This window comes from Penicillium malachiteum (genome assembly GCF_028827825.1).
Source record: "Penicillium malachiteum strain IBT 17515 chromosome Unknown utg000003l:1.0-4950554.0:1.0-4952489.0, whole genome shotgun sequence".
Lineage (NCBI taxonomy): Eukaryota > Fungi > Ascomycota > Eurotiomycetes > Eurotiales > Aspergillaceae > Penicillium > Penicillium malachiteum.
Genome location: NW_026643096.1, coordinates 1021796 through 1037467, shown reverse-complemented (window position 1 = coordinate 1037467; position 15672 = coordinate 1021796). Strand labels below are relative to the sequence as shown.

Sequence of the window (15672 nt, the reverse complement as noted above, 5' to 3'; positions counted from 1 at the left end):
GTAACGGTGCAGGGAAGATTGTCCTCAAACCTTTTCCTTCTCTTTTAATCTGGCGCTCATGGGCGGCGGCATTATGGATGGCGGTGAGGGTGAGTAGCAAAGGCGGTGAGAAGGGATTCCCCATATCCAAACAAGACAAACAAGATCTCCACGCTATCCATGTAGGACCAATCTGCACTCACTCAAATGTTTACTGCCCTCACAGTGTACCTAATTAGCCTGAGATCATACTTTATGCATAATTACTTTAATTCCAGTCTGGTCAAAAATTTGCAATTCAAGTCTAGTACAAAGCAAGTGCCAGTGGTATTTGATTTTGTAGTATCACTGGCATCAGACCTGCTGCCACCGACATAGTAGATTCACTCTTAACAGCATAATACCAGTGCTAAGTAGTGGAGTCTTCAGACTCGGAGTGAATGAATACTATCACATATGCTTTCCATAACTTGAATATGAGATTAGTCAAACCCAAATAGGTAGTAGAACTTGAATTAGTATTCAATGCTTCAATTGGGTCATTCACTGAAGACCTTCATAGATATATCAGACAGCCCGAGAGCTATTTCCAGAAATTTGAACTTGGCTCTTGACTTGACTCTTCAACTTGAAGTTGCAAGATCTCCAGATTCCACTGCTGGTAATTGACATCAATTGATCCCAAGCTTCAACCAAGTCCAACAAATATCGACCAGTTGCGCCTGTTGCTTGTCTGTCGCAATCAATTCTTCTCTGTTGAAAAGAGTAGAGATAAGGATCCTGATTCCTCAGGCACCAAATCTCCCTGTTTCTGCCGGCTTCTCGTGGATTCATCATCTGACACCGCCTGCCATTTGGGGAGTCCGTCAACCAGCGCCGGGCGCGCTAGTGAGTCCAGGGAAAACTCGAGCCCCATCAGCGGGTGAGGCAACCTTTACCACCTCCCTTTCAACCTCAACGCCGACACACCCTCATCGCCTCCCCATCCAAGAATATCGCGTTTTGCATCGCGATATCTCTTCAGGAGCCTCCCCGATACGCGACCACCAGCGGATTCCGTCCCTTCCTCTCCTTTTTACGGCTTCGTTACGTCCGGGGACTCTAGGTCGCCGGCGCCCTCGTGGCAAGGGCTGCCAAAGGCCTCAGCCGGCCAGCTTTTCTTTCCACACCACCTTCGTTTCATCGTCGCCGCGTGTGGAATCGGCTTTTACGCTTTACACTTTCATCTAGTCGGTCTTTGCGGGTTTTTTCCGTGTTAATCACCCCAGGATCCTTCGTTTTCCCCCCAGCTCCCGTCCACTCCGACCGATTACGAATCCCGATCTCGACGTTTCTATCTCACAACCGCAGCCATGTCTAATGTCTTTTTCCCCTTCTCCAAGGCGCCCTTGCGCACCGTCAAGGAGATTCAATTTGGCCTCTTCTCGCCAGAGGAGATTAAGCGCATGAGTGTCGTTCACGTCGAATACCCAGAGACCATGGTATGGCCTAGATCCACGCATCCCAAACTGGCCACCATAAATTTATCTAATCACGAACAACATCAGGACGAACAACGCCAGCGCCCCCGGACCAAAGGTGTAAATGATCCTCGTTTGGGTACTATTGATCGTCAATACAACTGCGAGACCTGCGAAGAGGGCCCCAAAGAATGTCCTGGACATTTTGGCCATATTGAGCTTGCATCTCCAGTTTTCCATATCGGTTTGTGATGAAAATTTGCGACTTGAACATCTCGTTCTTTACGCTGACACTTTTCTCTCTAGGTTTTTTGACGAAGATTAAGAAGCTCCTCGAGACCGTCTGCCACAACTGTGGAAAAATTAAAGCTAACCAGGTTAGTCATCCCTTCCAGGGATGGCAAATCTTTCAGCGTATTTTGTTGCTGACATCGAGACCAGGCTGATCCCAAATTCTTGAACGCTATTCGGATGCGAGACGCCAAAAAGCGCTTCGAAGGCATCTGGAAAGCTTCGAAGGACGTATTGGTCTGTGAGGCCGACCCCACTCCAGATGATGAGGACTTCCAAAAAGAAGACAGGAAGAAGCACCTCCACGGAGGATGCGGCAATGCCCAACCCGTTGTTCGCAAAGAAGGAATCACCCTTGTCGGTACATGGAAGCCTAGCAAAGCTCAGATTGAGGAGGGCGCGCAAATAGAGAAGAAGGTTATCACTCCCGGGATGGTTCTGAATATCTTCCGAAACATTTCTGTCCAGGATGTGCGAATCATGGGCCTCAGCAATGACTACGCCCGCCCGGAATGGATGGTTCTTACTGTTCTTCCCGTTCCACCTCCAACCGTCCGCCCCAGTGTTATGATGGGAGCCACAAGTGGTTCACGGGGTGAGGATGATTTGACCTACAAGTTGGCTGAAATTGTGCGTGCGAACCAGAACGTTCAACGCTGTGAACAAGAGGGTGCCCCAGAACACGTTATCCGTGAGTTTGAGTCCCTTCTGCAGTACCATATCGCCACCTACATGGACAACGACATTGCTGGTCAGCCCAAGGCCATGCAAAAGGGAAACCGACCTGTCAAGGCTTTGCGTAGCCGTTTGAAGGGTAAGGAAGGTCGTCTGCGTCAAAACTTGATGGGTAAGCGTGTCGATTTCTCGGCTCGTACTGTCATTACTGGTGATCCCAATTTATCCCTGGAAGAAGTTGGTGTGCCATATTCGACCGCTAAGATTTTGACCTACCCTGAGGTGGTCACCCCCTACAACATTGAGAAGCTGCAGAGGTTGGTCTCTAATGGACCCAACATTCATCCCGGTGCACGATACATCGTTCGAGACAACGGTGAGCGCATTGATCTTCGTCATGCTAAACGTGCTGGTGCTCAGCAGCTGCTTTATGGCTGGAAGGTTGAGCGTCACCTTGACAACGGCGATGTTATTCTATTCAATCGTCAGCCTTCGCTTCACAAGGAATCTATGATGGGTCATCGCGTCCGCGTTATGCCATTCTCGACTTTCCGAATGAATCTGTCGGTCACATCTCCTTACAACGCCGATTTCGATGGTGATGAAATGAACTTGCACGTCCCCCAGAGTGAGGAGTCTCGTGCTGAACTCTCGGAGTTGGCCCTCGTCCCGAAGAACATTGTGTCCCCTCAGCGCAATGGTCCTCTGATGGGTATTGTCCAGGACAGTCTGTGCGGTATCTACAAGTTAACTCGTCGTGATGTTTTTCTTTCCAAGGACCAAGTCATGAACATTATGCTCTGGGTTCCTGAATGGGATGGTGTAATCCCCCCTCCCGCGATTCTCAAGCCTCGTCCTCGTTGGACCGGAAAGCAGATGATCAGTATGGCTTTCCCGTCTGGGTTGAACCTATTGCGTATCGACAAGGATAGTTCGCCTCTCTCTGAGAAGTTTAGCCCTCTCAATGACGGCGGCCTGTTGATCCATGGTGGACAACTCATGTACGGCATGCTCTCGAAGAAGACCGTCGGTGCAAGTGGTGGTGGTGTGATCCATACTATTTTCAACGAATATGGCTGTGACCAAGCTGTCCATTTCTTCAACGGAGCTCAAAGAATTGTCAACTACTGGCTTCTACACCATGGTTTCAGTATCGGTATCGGTGATACGATTCCCGATCGCCGTACCATTGAAAAGATTGAGGAGGCCGTACGAGAGCGCAAGCAAGAGGTCGAGCAGATTACAGCTAGTGCCACTGAGAACACCCTGGAGGCTCTGCCTGGTATGAACGTCCGTGAAACCTTCGAAAGCAAGGTCTCTCGTGCTCTTAACAACGCTCGTGATGAGGCCGGTTCTGCTACTGAGAAGAGTTTGAAGGATTTGAACAACGCCATTCAGATGGCTCGGTCTGGTTCTAAGGGATCTACCATCAATATTTCCCAGATGACGGCCGTCGTCGGACAACAGTCGGTGGAAGGAAAGCGTATTCCATTCGGTTTCAAATATCGTACTTTGCCGCATTTCACGAAGGATGACTACTCCCCCGAGTCCCGCGGATTCGTCGAGAACTCTTATCTTCGTGGTCTGACTCCCACTGAGTTCTTCTTTCACGCCATGGCTGGTCGTGAGGGTTTGATTGATACCGCAGTCAAGACCGCCGAAACTGGTTACATTCAGCGTAAGCTGGTTAAGGCTCTGGAAGAGGTCATGGTTAAGTATGACGGCACTGTTCGTAACTCTCTTGGCGATATCATTCAGTTCATCTACGGAGAGGATGGTCTTGATGGTGCACACATCGAGAACCAGCGTGTTGACATCATTCGCTGCTCCGATGAGAAGCTCCGCGAACGCTTCCGTATTGATCTCATGGACCCTGAGCGCACTCTTGGCCCCGATGTTCTGGAGCAAGCCAACGAGATTGCTGGTGACATGGAGGTTCAGAAGTACCTCGACGAGGAGTGGGAGGCTATCCTCAAGGACCGTGCTTTCCTGCGTACCGTGGTTAAGGAAGACGACGAAATGATGCAACTGCCCATCAACATTCAGAGAATTCTGGAGATGGCACGAACTACATTCCGCATTCGCGAAGGCACCATCAGCGATTTGCACCCGGCCGAAGTTATTCCCCAAGTGCAGTCTCTCCTGGACCGCTTGGTTATCGTCCGTGGTGATGACCCCATCTCACGTGAGGCACAAGATAACGCCACCCTGCTTTTCAAGGCTCAGCTGCGTAGCCGTCTCGCCTTCCGTCGACTCGTTACGGACTATTCGCTTAACAAACTTGCCTTCCAGCATGTCATTGGTGCTATTGAGAGTCGTTTCGCTCGTGCTGCGGCTAACCCCGGTGAGATGGTTGGTGTTCTTGCTGCTCAGTCTATCGGTGAGCCTGCCACTCAGATGACCCTGAACACTTTCCACTTTGCTGGTGTGTCGTCCAAGAACGTCACTCTGGGTGTGCCTCGTCTTAAGGAAATTTTGAACACTGCTACCAACATCAAGACACCTTCCATGACTGTCTACCAGCAAGGTCAAGAGACCTTCAACAAGGAGGGTGCCAAGCAGTTGCGAAGCGTTGTCGAACACACTAGCTTGCGATCTGTCACCGAGGCAACTGAGATTTACTACGATCCGGAGATTCAAACTACTGTCATCGAAAACGATCGAGATATGGTGGAGTCATACTTCATTATTCCCGAGGATAGCGAGAATCCTGATCTCCAGTCCAAGTGGCTGCTTCGTATCGTGCTCAGCCGTTCCAAGCTTCTTGACAAGGGTCTTACTGTGCAAGAAGTTGCGACCAAGATTAAGCAGGCCTACCCTATCGATATTGCTGTCATTTTCAGTGATAACAACGCCGACGAGCAAGTTATCCGTATTCGTCAGATCAATGATAGCAAGGATGAGGACGACGAGGATATCGAGTACGATGTCACCTTGAAGAAGCTCGAACAGCATCTTCTCGACACCTTGACCCTCCGTGGAGTTCCCGGTGTGGAACGTGCTTTCATCAACGAAAAGAGCCGAGTTCGCGTGCTTGAGGATGGTACTCTGTTCACCAGCAAGTCTGATCCTCTCTGCAAGGAGTGGGTTTTGGAGACTAGCGGTTCCGCTCTTGCTCCTGTTCTCGCCATTCCTGGCGTTGATGCTACCCGGACATACTCTAACCAGTTTATCGAAATTTTCGAGGTCTTTGGTATCGAGGCTGCACGTACTGCTGTGCTTCGTGAGTTGACTCAGGTGCTGGCCTTCGATGGTTCATACGTTAACCACCGTCACTTGGCTCTTCTGGTCGATGTGATGACCGTTCGTGGTTACCTGACTCCTGTCACTCGTCACGGTATCAACCGTGCCGACAACGGTGCCCTGATGCGTTGTTCCTTCGAAGAGACTGTGGAGATTCTTCTGGAGGCTGCTGCCTTTGGAGAGCTTGATGACTGCCGTGGTGTGTCAGAGAACTTGATTCTTGGACAAATGGCTCCCGCTGGAACGGGTGAGTTCGATGTCTACCTCGATCAGAATCTGCTCAATACCGTTGTTTCCAACAATGCACGCTTTGGACTTATGGGTGGTGTTGGCGCCAAGGATGCTATCATTCCGGATGGCGCCGCGACTCAGTACGACACCGGATCCCCTATGGCCAGCTCTCCATACCTAGCCGATGGCGACCCAGATGCTAGCTTCTCGCCCATCCGCCAGCCTGGCGCAGAGAGTCCCGGTGGAATCACTCGATACCAGCCTTCCGACTATGGCTTTGGTGGACTTAGCCCTGGAGGAGCTCGTAGCCCAGGTGGCAGCTACTCTCCTACTAGCCCGTTCAATACCAGCCCGACATCTCCTGGATACTCTCCATCCATGAGCTATTCTCCCACGTCGCCTGGTATGGGTATGACCAGCCCTCGCATGACTTCTCCTGGCTTCTCGCCCACTAGTCCCAACTTTGCTCCGACGTCCCCGGCTTACTCGCCAACGTCCCCGGCTTATGGACAAGCTTCCCCTACGTCTCCGTCCTATTCGCCTACCTCACCTGGGTTTCTCGCCGACTTCTCCGAACTACAGTCCTACGTCGCCCAGCTTCAGTCCAGCCTCGCCTGCCTTTAGCCCGACTTCACCTAGTTACAGTCCTACTAGCCCTGCTCTGGGTGGCGGTCGTCACTTGTCTCCGACTTCTCCGACCTCACCTAAGTACACCCCAACCTCTCCTGGCTGGTCTCCCACGAGCCCCCAGTCATACTCGCCAACGTCTCCTAACTTTGCTGGTGGTTCCCCCACGTCGCCAACGTCTCCTGGCTACAGCCCAACTTCCCCGGCTTACAGCCCGACGTAAGTTGATCAATTTCAAACCTCTTGTCTATAGGATGCCCAGCAACTAACACCTATATCAGGTCTCCGCGTCAGTGATAGTTGGACAGACATGGCATGCTTAATCGCAGCTTATGCTGCACCATTGTATTATCATCAACCGGTTCAACTAAACCACAAAAAGAAGAATCTCGCACATGACATCTCGGAACTGGATGGTCATCTCTTTTTTCACGATCTGTGGGCTTTCCACATATTCCATTGTATCTGTTTTTAGCAACGTTCAAACCCACTTTTGGGGCTTTTCATCATTTTTTAACTTTGCACCCCAAGATGCCCTAAATTCAGCAGTCAATCAGTTTTTATCAATGAAATTGTGAACGACTCTGCGCTCCTTTCTGTTTCCTACTAACGGGTATGGATGAGAGTGGTCTCCTCTGGTGTGGTTAATTGGATTCATTTCCAACTGATCATACCGACGGTGTATCATTCTGAGCTTCCATTTCGAGGCTTTCCTGACCGTCTAGAAGTTTTCCTTTTTTTTTCCCTTTTATTTGCATGACGAGCGCAATGGGGCTTTGTATCTGGTTTCTGTTTCTCCTATTCTGTACACAGACTTTAGGGAGTTGAATAAAAAGAATTTAATGACAGTTGTTTTAATCCAATCTGAGTAGACTTAACATTTATTTTAACATCTATTTATCTTGATATCATAATGTATACTATCTGGCTCTATATCTATTCAAGAGTATCTGTTGTATGGAGTATGGAGTACATCATGGCGGTATTCAAGCTGCGGCGAGCCCTGGAGTCAACGCTGATTCGCCGTTCGGTAAAACCAAGCTCCGTCAAGCCAAGTGTCCCGTTGGAACTACATCATCACCGCCCTCATCTTTGTGATTCTTACTTTAAAAGAGGTCGCAAAGGGTCGAAATGCGACTCTTTCTTTTGATCGATACTCAGATTCCTTTGCAATCATGAGGACCTCGCTTTCTAGCTTATTGCCGGCCCTGCGTATGCGGCTTCTCCCCACCCTAGAACGTGTCTGTTTCATATGCTGACCCATTACAGTGCTTTTAAACTCATATGCAGCAGGATCGACCCAAGCGCCTCTAGGCGACAGTGAATCCCCTGCTGTCGCTGGCGATGCAGAATATCAACCCTATCTATTTGCTCCAGGAGAGACAGAACCTCGGCCTATCAGCGGTGAGAAATGGCTTCCGGACCCCGTCGCGTGAGGGGGTTGATCATCTATCCAGCCTGCTAATATAGCTTTGCTTTCCCAATAAAGATCGAGTTCATAATGTCTGGACTACCTTACGAGCCGTCGAACCCTCCGTCTCTCATATCGACAAGCCTAAAGGTTTACTCGGATATTCCTTACATTATGGCCGTGAAGCCTTCCGGATACTGTTTATGAATGGGCCCGCCAAGGATAAAGCCGATCGAAAGCTCAGTCCTATCGTCGCAAGAGCAGTGGACGAATTAATAGCAGCTGCAGATGACGATCAAGATCCAGATGCGATCTTTCTTCTTGCGGAGATGAACTTCCATGGCAACTTCACCCACCCCCGCAACTTCAGCGAGGCCTTTTTGTGGTACAGTGATCTGGCCTGGCTGGATGGCAATAGTACAGCCCAGTCCATGGTCGGATTCATGTATGCGACAGGAATTGGTGGCGCAGTCGAGCGTGACCAAGCGAAAGCATTGATGTATCATGAATTCGCCGCCGAGGGAGGAAATACACGATCGGAGATGACATTGGCATATCGATACCATACTGGAATCGCAACACCCAAGGACTGCGAGCATGCTGTTGTTTATTATAAGAGAGTGGCTGATAAAGCGATGGACTACTATCGATCTGGTCCCCCCTGGTGGTCACGCCATGATTAGGGAATCCTATCGCTGGGCAGACGAGGAGGGTGGTGTCTATGGAGAAGGGGCTAGCGTTTCAAGCTCCGGACTCAATGCCAAGGACCCTAACCTAGCTAACACTGAGTCCAGTGTGGAGGATGTCTTGGAGTACTTGGATCTCTTGTCTCGCAAGGGTCAGCTATCGGCCACCTTGCAACTGGGCAAGCTGAACTATGATGGAGCTCATGGATTGCCGCGTAACTTCCCCAAAGCCATGAAATATTTCAAGGCTATTGCCGTGAAGTATTGGAAGAAAGATGGCTCTATCATCCCGGGCACACCTGCGGGGCTTGACAAGACAGCTGCTAAAGCGGCAGGGCATATTGGTATGATGTATTTACGTGGAGAAGGAGTCAAGCAAGATTTTGCTCATGCTTATGGTTGGTTCAAGCGGGGCATAGTCAACGCAGACCCCCTCTGTCAATACCATATGGGCTTGATGTACCTTCACGGTCTTCACGTTGCTGAGGATGCGTACAGAGCGTCATCTTATTTCAAAGGTGCTGCTGAACAGGATTTGCCAGCCGCCGAGACAAGATTGGGTGTTCTGTTTTTGGACCAGGGTGATGTGGCTACGGCTACACGCTACTTTGATCTTGCAGCCCGTCACGGCTGGATGGAGGCGTACTATTATCTTGCAGAGATGGCCAATCTTGGGGTGGGCAGACAGCGACACTGCGGTGTAGCTGCAGCTTACTACAAGATGGTTGCTGAGAAGGCAGATGAGATGCACTCAGCCATCGCAGAGTCCAATGCGGCCTACGAAGCAGGGGACAAGGAAGCTGCCCTTGTCCCAGCGATGATGGCTGCGGAACAAGGATATGAGCATTCTCAGGCAAATGTTGCCTATTTGCTAGATGAGCATCGCTCTTTGTTCTCACTTCATAATCTCCTGCCATGGGCTAGGAGAGCCCCTACCTCTTTACTGCGCAATACCGCACTCGCGTTGATTTACTGGACTCGCTCTGCTAAGCAGGCTAACATTGACTCCTTGATCAAGATGGGTGACTACTACCTCGCTGGCACGGGCGCTGTGTTGGATGCAGACAAGGCATCTACTTGCTATCACAACGCCGCGGAGGCGCATCGCAGTGCACAGGCATTCTGGAATTTGGGATGGATGCATGAGAATGGTGTTGCTGTGGACCAAGACTTTCATATGGCCAAGCGATACTACGATCTAGCCCTAGAGACCAACAAAGAAGCATACCTGCCTGTGAAGCTCAGTCTGCTGAAGCTGCGAGCCCGGGGCTACTGGAATCGAATCACCAATGGGAACATTAACCCTATTCGGGATGATGAAGGTAAGATTTGAATTATATTATATAGGATATTGTGTGTTCAAGTTCTAACACCAGCATTAGATGTCAAGCTCCGCCGTACACTTGGAGAGTGGTTCGCCGCCTTCTTTGAAAATGCTCAGGTCGATTATTACGCAGACCTTTATCCAGATGCTTTCCATGGCGGTGCTGAGGATGATGGATACCGTGGCTTGGAATCCGATCATCCAGACGGGTATTATGATGACTTAGAGTTTGACATCGACGAAGGCATGCTAGAAGGCCTGCTCATCGTTGGATTAGCAGCCACTCTCCTCGTACTGGTTTACATTCGACAGCAACAGCAGCAGCGGAATCGACAGAACCAGAATGCTGCGAATCAAGCTAATGGTAATGCCAATGCTAACGCCAACGCCAACGTAAATGCGAACGCTGGTAATGACCGAGGATTTTTCCCTCAGCCTGGAGATCCTGAATTTGCACAATGGGTAGCTGGTGGCGTGGGCCATTAATGAATCTTCCAATGTTGTATTTAATATGCAATTTCGTTTATTGTAAACCTTATCGATAAGGCAGCTATTTCCATCTTCCCAGATGAACTCTTCGAACTCTTCCATCTCTGTAATCTTCCTACGTCACCATCTCATAAAAAATGTCAACCAACGGAAATCCAAATAAGCGTCGTCGCCTTGACGCGGCTACGGCTCTTTCAAGGCCATTTAAGTCGCCACTACGCAGGCCTGCCCCAGAAGCCTCATCTGATTCCACACTATCTAAGCCAAAGTCAACACACCCATCACAAAATGACACCCCGTCTGTGTCTCAAGGAGACAAGACTGATCAGAATCAAGACAAATCAATAACTTTATCAAATTTACCCTCAGTTAACGCAAGTCCTCGGGTTCCCCGAACTCCCGTCTTGAAGCCACCAAGAAAGTCTCTCATGGCCGACCCTGAGCTTTTGGATCTACGCAAACAGCAACGTCTGCTCCAGTCACGCATCGCAACACTGCGTACAGATCTAGACAATGTCCGACAAGCACTGCGGATTGAATCTGCCGGGAAAGAGGGTGAATTGGAAGGCCTGATTGTCAAATGGCGACTTGTCAGTCAAGAAGCAGCCGATGAGGCCTTTTCCAATGCACAAGAACGCGTGAGTCGCATGGGTGGAATGTCAGCCTGGAACGAACGCAGTAAACGTGATGCGGTGCAATGGGACTTCGAAGAGCCACAACCACGTAATGATGAAGCAGACCTAGACATCGACGTACCAGAGGATCTTGTCCAGGCCCAGAAGAAAGAAGAAGAAGCAGACCAGGTCAGTTTGTCATCTTACAATTCTCAAATCCAATCTTTCCAAGGTTTTGAGCTGACATTAGTAATAGGAATTCACGATGGAATACATGCTCCGAACACTCAATATTGAACACAAGTTGATCGGATTCGACTCAACTACGGGTAACTGGATCCGAGATATCTAGTTTTGAGTGGAGAAAGAAACAAAAAAAGAGATAAGGGAATTGTCTTCGCATTGATATGATTCGATATTGGGGGCCTATCGTTTCCAAATTTACTTGTATGTATTAGCCTCGGGTGGAACCCGCTCTTATCAATATCAACCAGACTCTCCTCTCCGCCCACCCCCGCACTCTCCTTCTCCAACTCCCGCATGTCGCGTCCCTTGAAGCAAAGAGAAATCGCCTGCGCCCGCTGTTTCCGCTTGAAGCGGAAATGCGACCATGCTAAACCTACCTGTGGCGAATGTCGTCGTAAAGGTGCTGAATGTTTGCCAGCTCGGTCTCGTAGGACCGGGGATAGTATAACAATTCCCTTAGCCTATTTGAAAGAGTTGGAACGGAGAGTGGCTGAGTTAGAGGGCCATTCTCGAGAAACTGGTACGAATGTTGAGCTACGAGATGTTGGTGTTCAGACAGATCCAATTGAAGAAGTCGATTCGTCTTCAAACAATTTGTCCGTGCTGTGGGATAGTCGAGATAAATCACCGTTTTGGAAACAAGATTGGGCCCCGGAATATGGCGTTCTAGCTCTTCATGAACGTCCTTCTAGACCTATTTCACAGATGTCATTTACAGATACCTTCTCATTGAATTCGGAAACTCTGAACTTTCTACGCTTTGACAAAAGCCCTGTCTACCCAATGATAGGCGATGACTCCCCGTGGCTGACCGAGCTCTATACGAATATCTATTTCACAATATCACATCGCGAGTGGCCATTTCTGAATGAATCGACGTGGAGACTGTGGCAAAGTGAGAATAGTTCAGGCGGACGAGAAGAATGGCGGGTTTTCTTCCTACGCATGGTGTATGCGATTGGTGCATCACTTTGCAGCATAATGCATGGAGATTCTTCTCATTATATTCGCTCAAGAGAGCTTTACGAGTCGGCAATGAGCTACTATCCACATGTGGTAGGACATCAGTCGATGGTCTTGCAGGTTCAAGCATCTCTCCTTCTGATAGTCTACGCATTACATTCTCCATCTTCAGAAGAGATTGCCACCAGTGTGTCCTCAATTGTGCCTTTTTGTACTGCTGCAATGACCGAGATAAGAAAATATGCACGGACAAGTCGAGATGGAGAGGTCACTGCCGCATCGGGTGAAGTCTTGACGGAAAACATGTTTATTGCATGTTACATGTTGAATGTTATAATTGCGTCTGGGTGGGATAGACCAGTGTCCGATGCGTATCAAGCAGTGGAAGATGATGTAAGTCGTTCCAGTCTCTTCCTACAGCCCTAGACTAACACTTACAGATGCGCACTCTCGGAGACATTATTCAGCCACCTGTGAATACGAACCCTGCACTCGGCCATCTATTTCGACTGCGAAAGATTCAAGCCAATATCAGGAGATCGCTGGAACGATCCCGTTGGCAAATATCAGAAGGAAAAGATGCCCTTAACTCTTCCCTGAAGTCGGCTCTCGATGTATGGAGACAGGAGATCCCGCAATATGGAACATCGAATGTGTCATGCGGCTACTACCACCCCAACTGGATGACGAAATTGTACGACTACAGCATCTTGATTTTAATGGAAGACAAGCACAACTTCCTCGACCATGAAGGAACAGAAGATATCTTCGCTGCAGTGGTGGAAGTATGTCTCAAATACCGTCGCTTACAAGAAGAAGGACATGTGTTGTGCTTTACCTGGTCTGCAGTAAGTTACATCCCGAGTCTCAATAAACACTGTGTTTGCTAACGATCTCTTAGCTCGTTTATCAATTCCGAGCAGGAATCATGCTCCTTTACCTGATCTGGGCAACAAGGCCTATTACAGATAACGCAGAACTCCAGCAAGAAAATAGCACTTATCACTCCCCCGAGGCAATGGAAGCCTGTACAAAGACCCTGGCCTGTTTCACAGATCGCTGGTCTGATGCTCTTCCATATTTGAAGGTGTTTGAGTTCCTGCAGCAAAGGACTCTTTGGGATTCGAGTGGAACTATTCCTGGTGCTCAGATTTTGACACTAGAGGAGGCTGAGGCCTATTTAGCCCAACTGAAAGAAAGACATCTCCACCGAGCCATCTTGGGAATGATAGAGGATATGATGTATGGGGCACTCACGCGATACGAACCGATACCAGATGATTTTACGACCGGAATACTGTGAATATTGTTTCAAATTGAATATCAGATAATGTACATCATTCGATAATAAGAAAAAATGCGAGCTTATTACAACTCACAGAAGAATTAACTTCCCAGCTGTAAGTCCACCGCTTGTGTTAGCTATAATGAGAACAATAGTCTGCTTGAGTGCTGGGCTTGCCCATTGTGTCCACTTTTCATCCCGTTCAGAGACGGGATATGACGTTTGAATGGACCACTTCTCGCCATTAATGATAGCTTTGCATGGCTGACCATTGACATAGGCGGAAAGTGTGGCACATTTTGAAGGTATAAACCCTTCAATATGGACAAGGACCTTTGAGTCAAGGATCTCTTTTTTCTGCACATTCACCGCAAGTGCAAGTTCCAACTTGGTGTTCCCAGTCGGAGAACCATTTCCCAGTGCAATATGATCTGAATCTAGAGCAGGTACAAGGTGTGGTTGAATCCGACTTTTTGTAGCCATCTCAAACGCAAACCCATATCGCAACAGGCTGATATCCTCATATGCTTTCCCAGCAAAAGTCAAACTGACAGGCATCTTGATGTCCTCCATGATACCCATCGGAACAGAAATAGTCGGCACGCCAAGATGGCGAATAGGTCGATTTCCATTCGAGTATCTGACTCCATTACTCCAAGCATACCGCGAAGCCTGTTCATCAACATCTGCATTCGCAGCACCAACATCTGCGATAGCAGGAAAGACAACAGCATCAAGACCAAGTTTATCCATCCACTTCTCAAAAGTCTCTTTGCGTGCCTCTTCCAGAGCTAGAACCGCCTGTTTCATTCCTGGGATCTCGAAAATGGAGGATGGCTTCTTGTTCGGATACTCAACGATCTCGTTCCAGCGAGGTTTATTAGTTGCTTCGGGTGTTCCAAGTAGCGATTCTGGCGCGAGAGGGAAAATAGTATCAGGTTGCACGCGTGTGAGTGATTCGAGACCTGTCTGGCCGTTCGAGACTAAGAAATCGTCCCATGCGTGCGCTACAACCTCGCATCTTTCTTTGGCAGCCCAACCTTCTGGGAGATTCGCGACTGTGACAAGTTGGCCTGATCCTGCGTTCTTTTCGTATGTTGTCACAAGTGGGAAGTCTGTCTCGATAACTTCGGCGCCACATGCTTCAAGGGCTTGACGCGCTGCTTGCCAGAGCTTTATGATTGATTCTCGAGGGTGGACTCGACTGACAGGTAAAATGCTGGAGTCATCACCCCTAATATACATTGACGGGATACCAATGCGCTTTCCCTGTAAGGATGATTTATCCTGGAGGATGGAGAAAGTCTCCGGTCGGATAGCGTCTATCGAGGGTAAGGGTGTGATAGATTGTTCGCGGTAAAAGTCCCCAAGTGGATCTTCATCGGATGTTGCTAATACGTCAAGCACTTGAAAAAGATCAGCGACTGTCCTAGTGTGGGGTACTAAGACATCGCAAGTTGGGTAAAGAGGGAAGACTCCACGAAGTGGAAGAAGACCCTTGGATGGTGTATAAGCGACAACAGCATTATTTGATGCAGGTGAACGACCCGACGAGACAGTTTCCGTCCCAAGAGAAAAGGCACAGAAATTCGAGCTCGTAGCAACAGCCGACCCATTCGATGAGCCAGAAGCATAGGCAGCTGCTAAAAAGTCACTGTTGTAAGGACTTTCAGCACGACCCCAAACTCCACGCTGCATGCCACCATATGCCATGGCAGGCATATTAGTCCTGCCTAGAAGAACTGCACCAGCCTCTCGCAGAATACGCACGCAAGTAGCATCTTCATTTGCAATTAAGTGCTCGAATGCGGGTGAGCCATTCGCCACCACCATTCCCTTGACTTTGATATTGTCTTTCACCAGGTATGGAATACCCTCCAATGGCCGTGGAGGATTTCCTGAGACTCGTCGAGCATCTGACGCAGCAGCCTCTTCGAATACGGCTGGGTTCAAAATAGGTATGGCACTGAGTTTGGGTCCATTGGCGTCGTAGATACTGATACGTCGAAGATATCGGGCGACGAGGTCCACACTGGTGAGTACTCCGGATGAGAGGGCATCCTGAAGCTCGGAAATACTCGCATCAAGCACGCTGAACTCTGATTTGGTGTCTGACTGAGCCATATTGATTGTGGAGTTTGAGTGAAT

At 49.1% G+C, this 15672-nt stretch overlaps 5 protein-coding genes across 5 annotated transcripts; 4 read left to right on the top strand and 1 right to left on the bottom strand.

The window, feature by feature from the left end:
• Positions 1–58: 58 nt before the first annotated feature.
• N7483_006711 (uncharacterized protein) lies at positions 59–1209 on the top strand (the record flags this gene model as incomplete). The annotated part of the gene is made up of 2 exons (XM_057090148.1): positions 59–89; positions 842–1209. The coding sequence occupies 2 exons, from the start codon at positions 59–61 to the stop codon at positions 1207–1209; spliced, it is 399 nt and encodes a 132-aa protein (XP_056944889.1).
• A 122-nt stretch (positions 1210–1331) lies between these two features.
• Positions 1332–6803, top strand: N7483_006710 (DNA-directed RNA polymerase II subunit RPB1; the record flags this gene model as incomplete). Its single annotated transcript, XM_057090147.1, has 6 exons — positions 1332–1460; positions 1527–1683; positions 1746–1816; positions 1881–6282; positions 6335–6725; positions 6788–6803. 6 exons carry the CDS (start codon positions 1332–1334, stop codon positions 6801–6803), a joined length of 5166 nt encoding a protein of 1721 aa, XP_056944888.1.
• An 878-nt stretch (positions 6804–7681) lies between these two features.
• Positions 7682–10413, top strand: N7483_006709 (ubiquitin ligase complex subunit HRD3; the record flags this gene model as incomplete). Its single annotated transcript, XM_057090146.1, is given in 5 exon segments — positions 7682–7745; positions 7776–7910; positions 7996–8581; positions 8601–9925; positions 9986–10413. The coding sequence occupies 5 exon segments, from the start codon at positions 7682–7684 to the stop codon at positions 10411–10413; spliced, it is 2538 nt and encodes an 845-aa protein (XP_056944887.1).
• Positions 10414–10553: 140 nt separating this feature from the next.
• On the top strand, positions 10554–13542 carry N7483_006708 (putative DNA repair protein Dds20/Mei5; the record flags this gene model as incomplete). Its single annotated transcript, XM_057090145.1, has 5 exons — positions 10554–11219; positions 11287–11381; positions 11489–12632; positions 12680–13087; positions 13141–13542. The coding sequence occupies 5 exons, from the start codon at positions 10554–10556 to the stop codon at positions 13540–13542; spliced, it is 2715 nt and encodes a 904-aa protein (XP_056944886.1).
• A 72-nt stretch (positions 13543–13614) lies between these two features.
• N7483_006707 (amidase family protein) lies at positions 13615–15648 on the bottom strand (the record flags this gene model as incomplete). The annotated part of the gene is made up of 1 exon (XM_057090144.1): positions 13615–15648. The coding sequence occupies one exon, from the start codon at positions 15646–15648 to the stop codon at positions 13615–13617; it is 2034 nt and encodes a 677-aa protein (XP_056944885.1).
• Between the last annotated feature and the right edge of the window lie 24 nt (positions 15649–15672).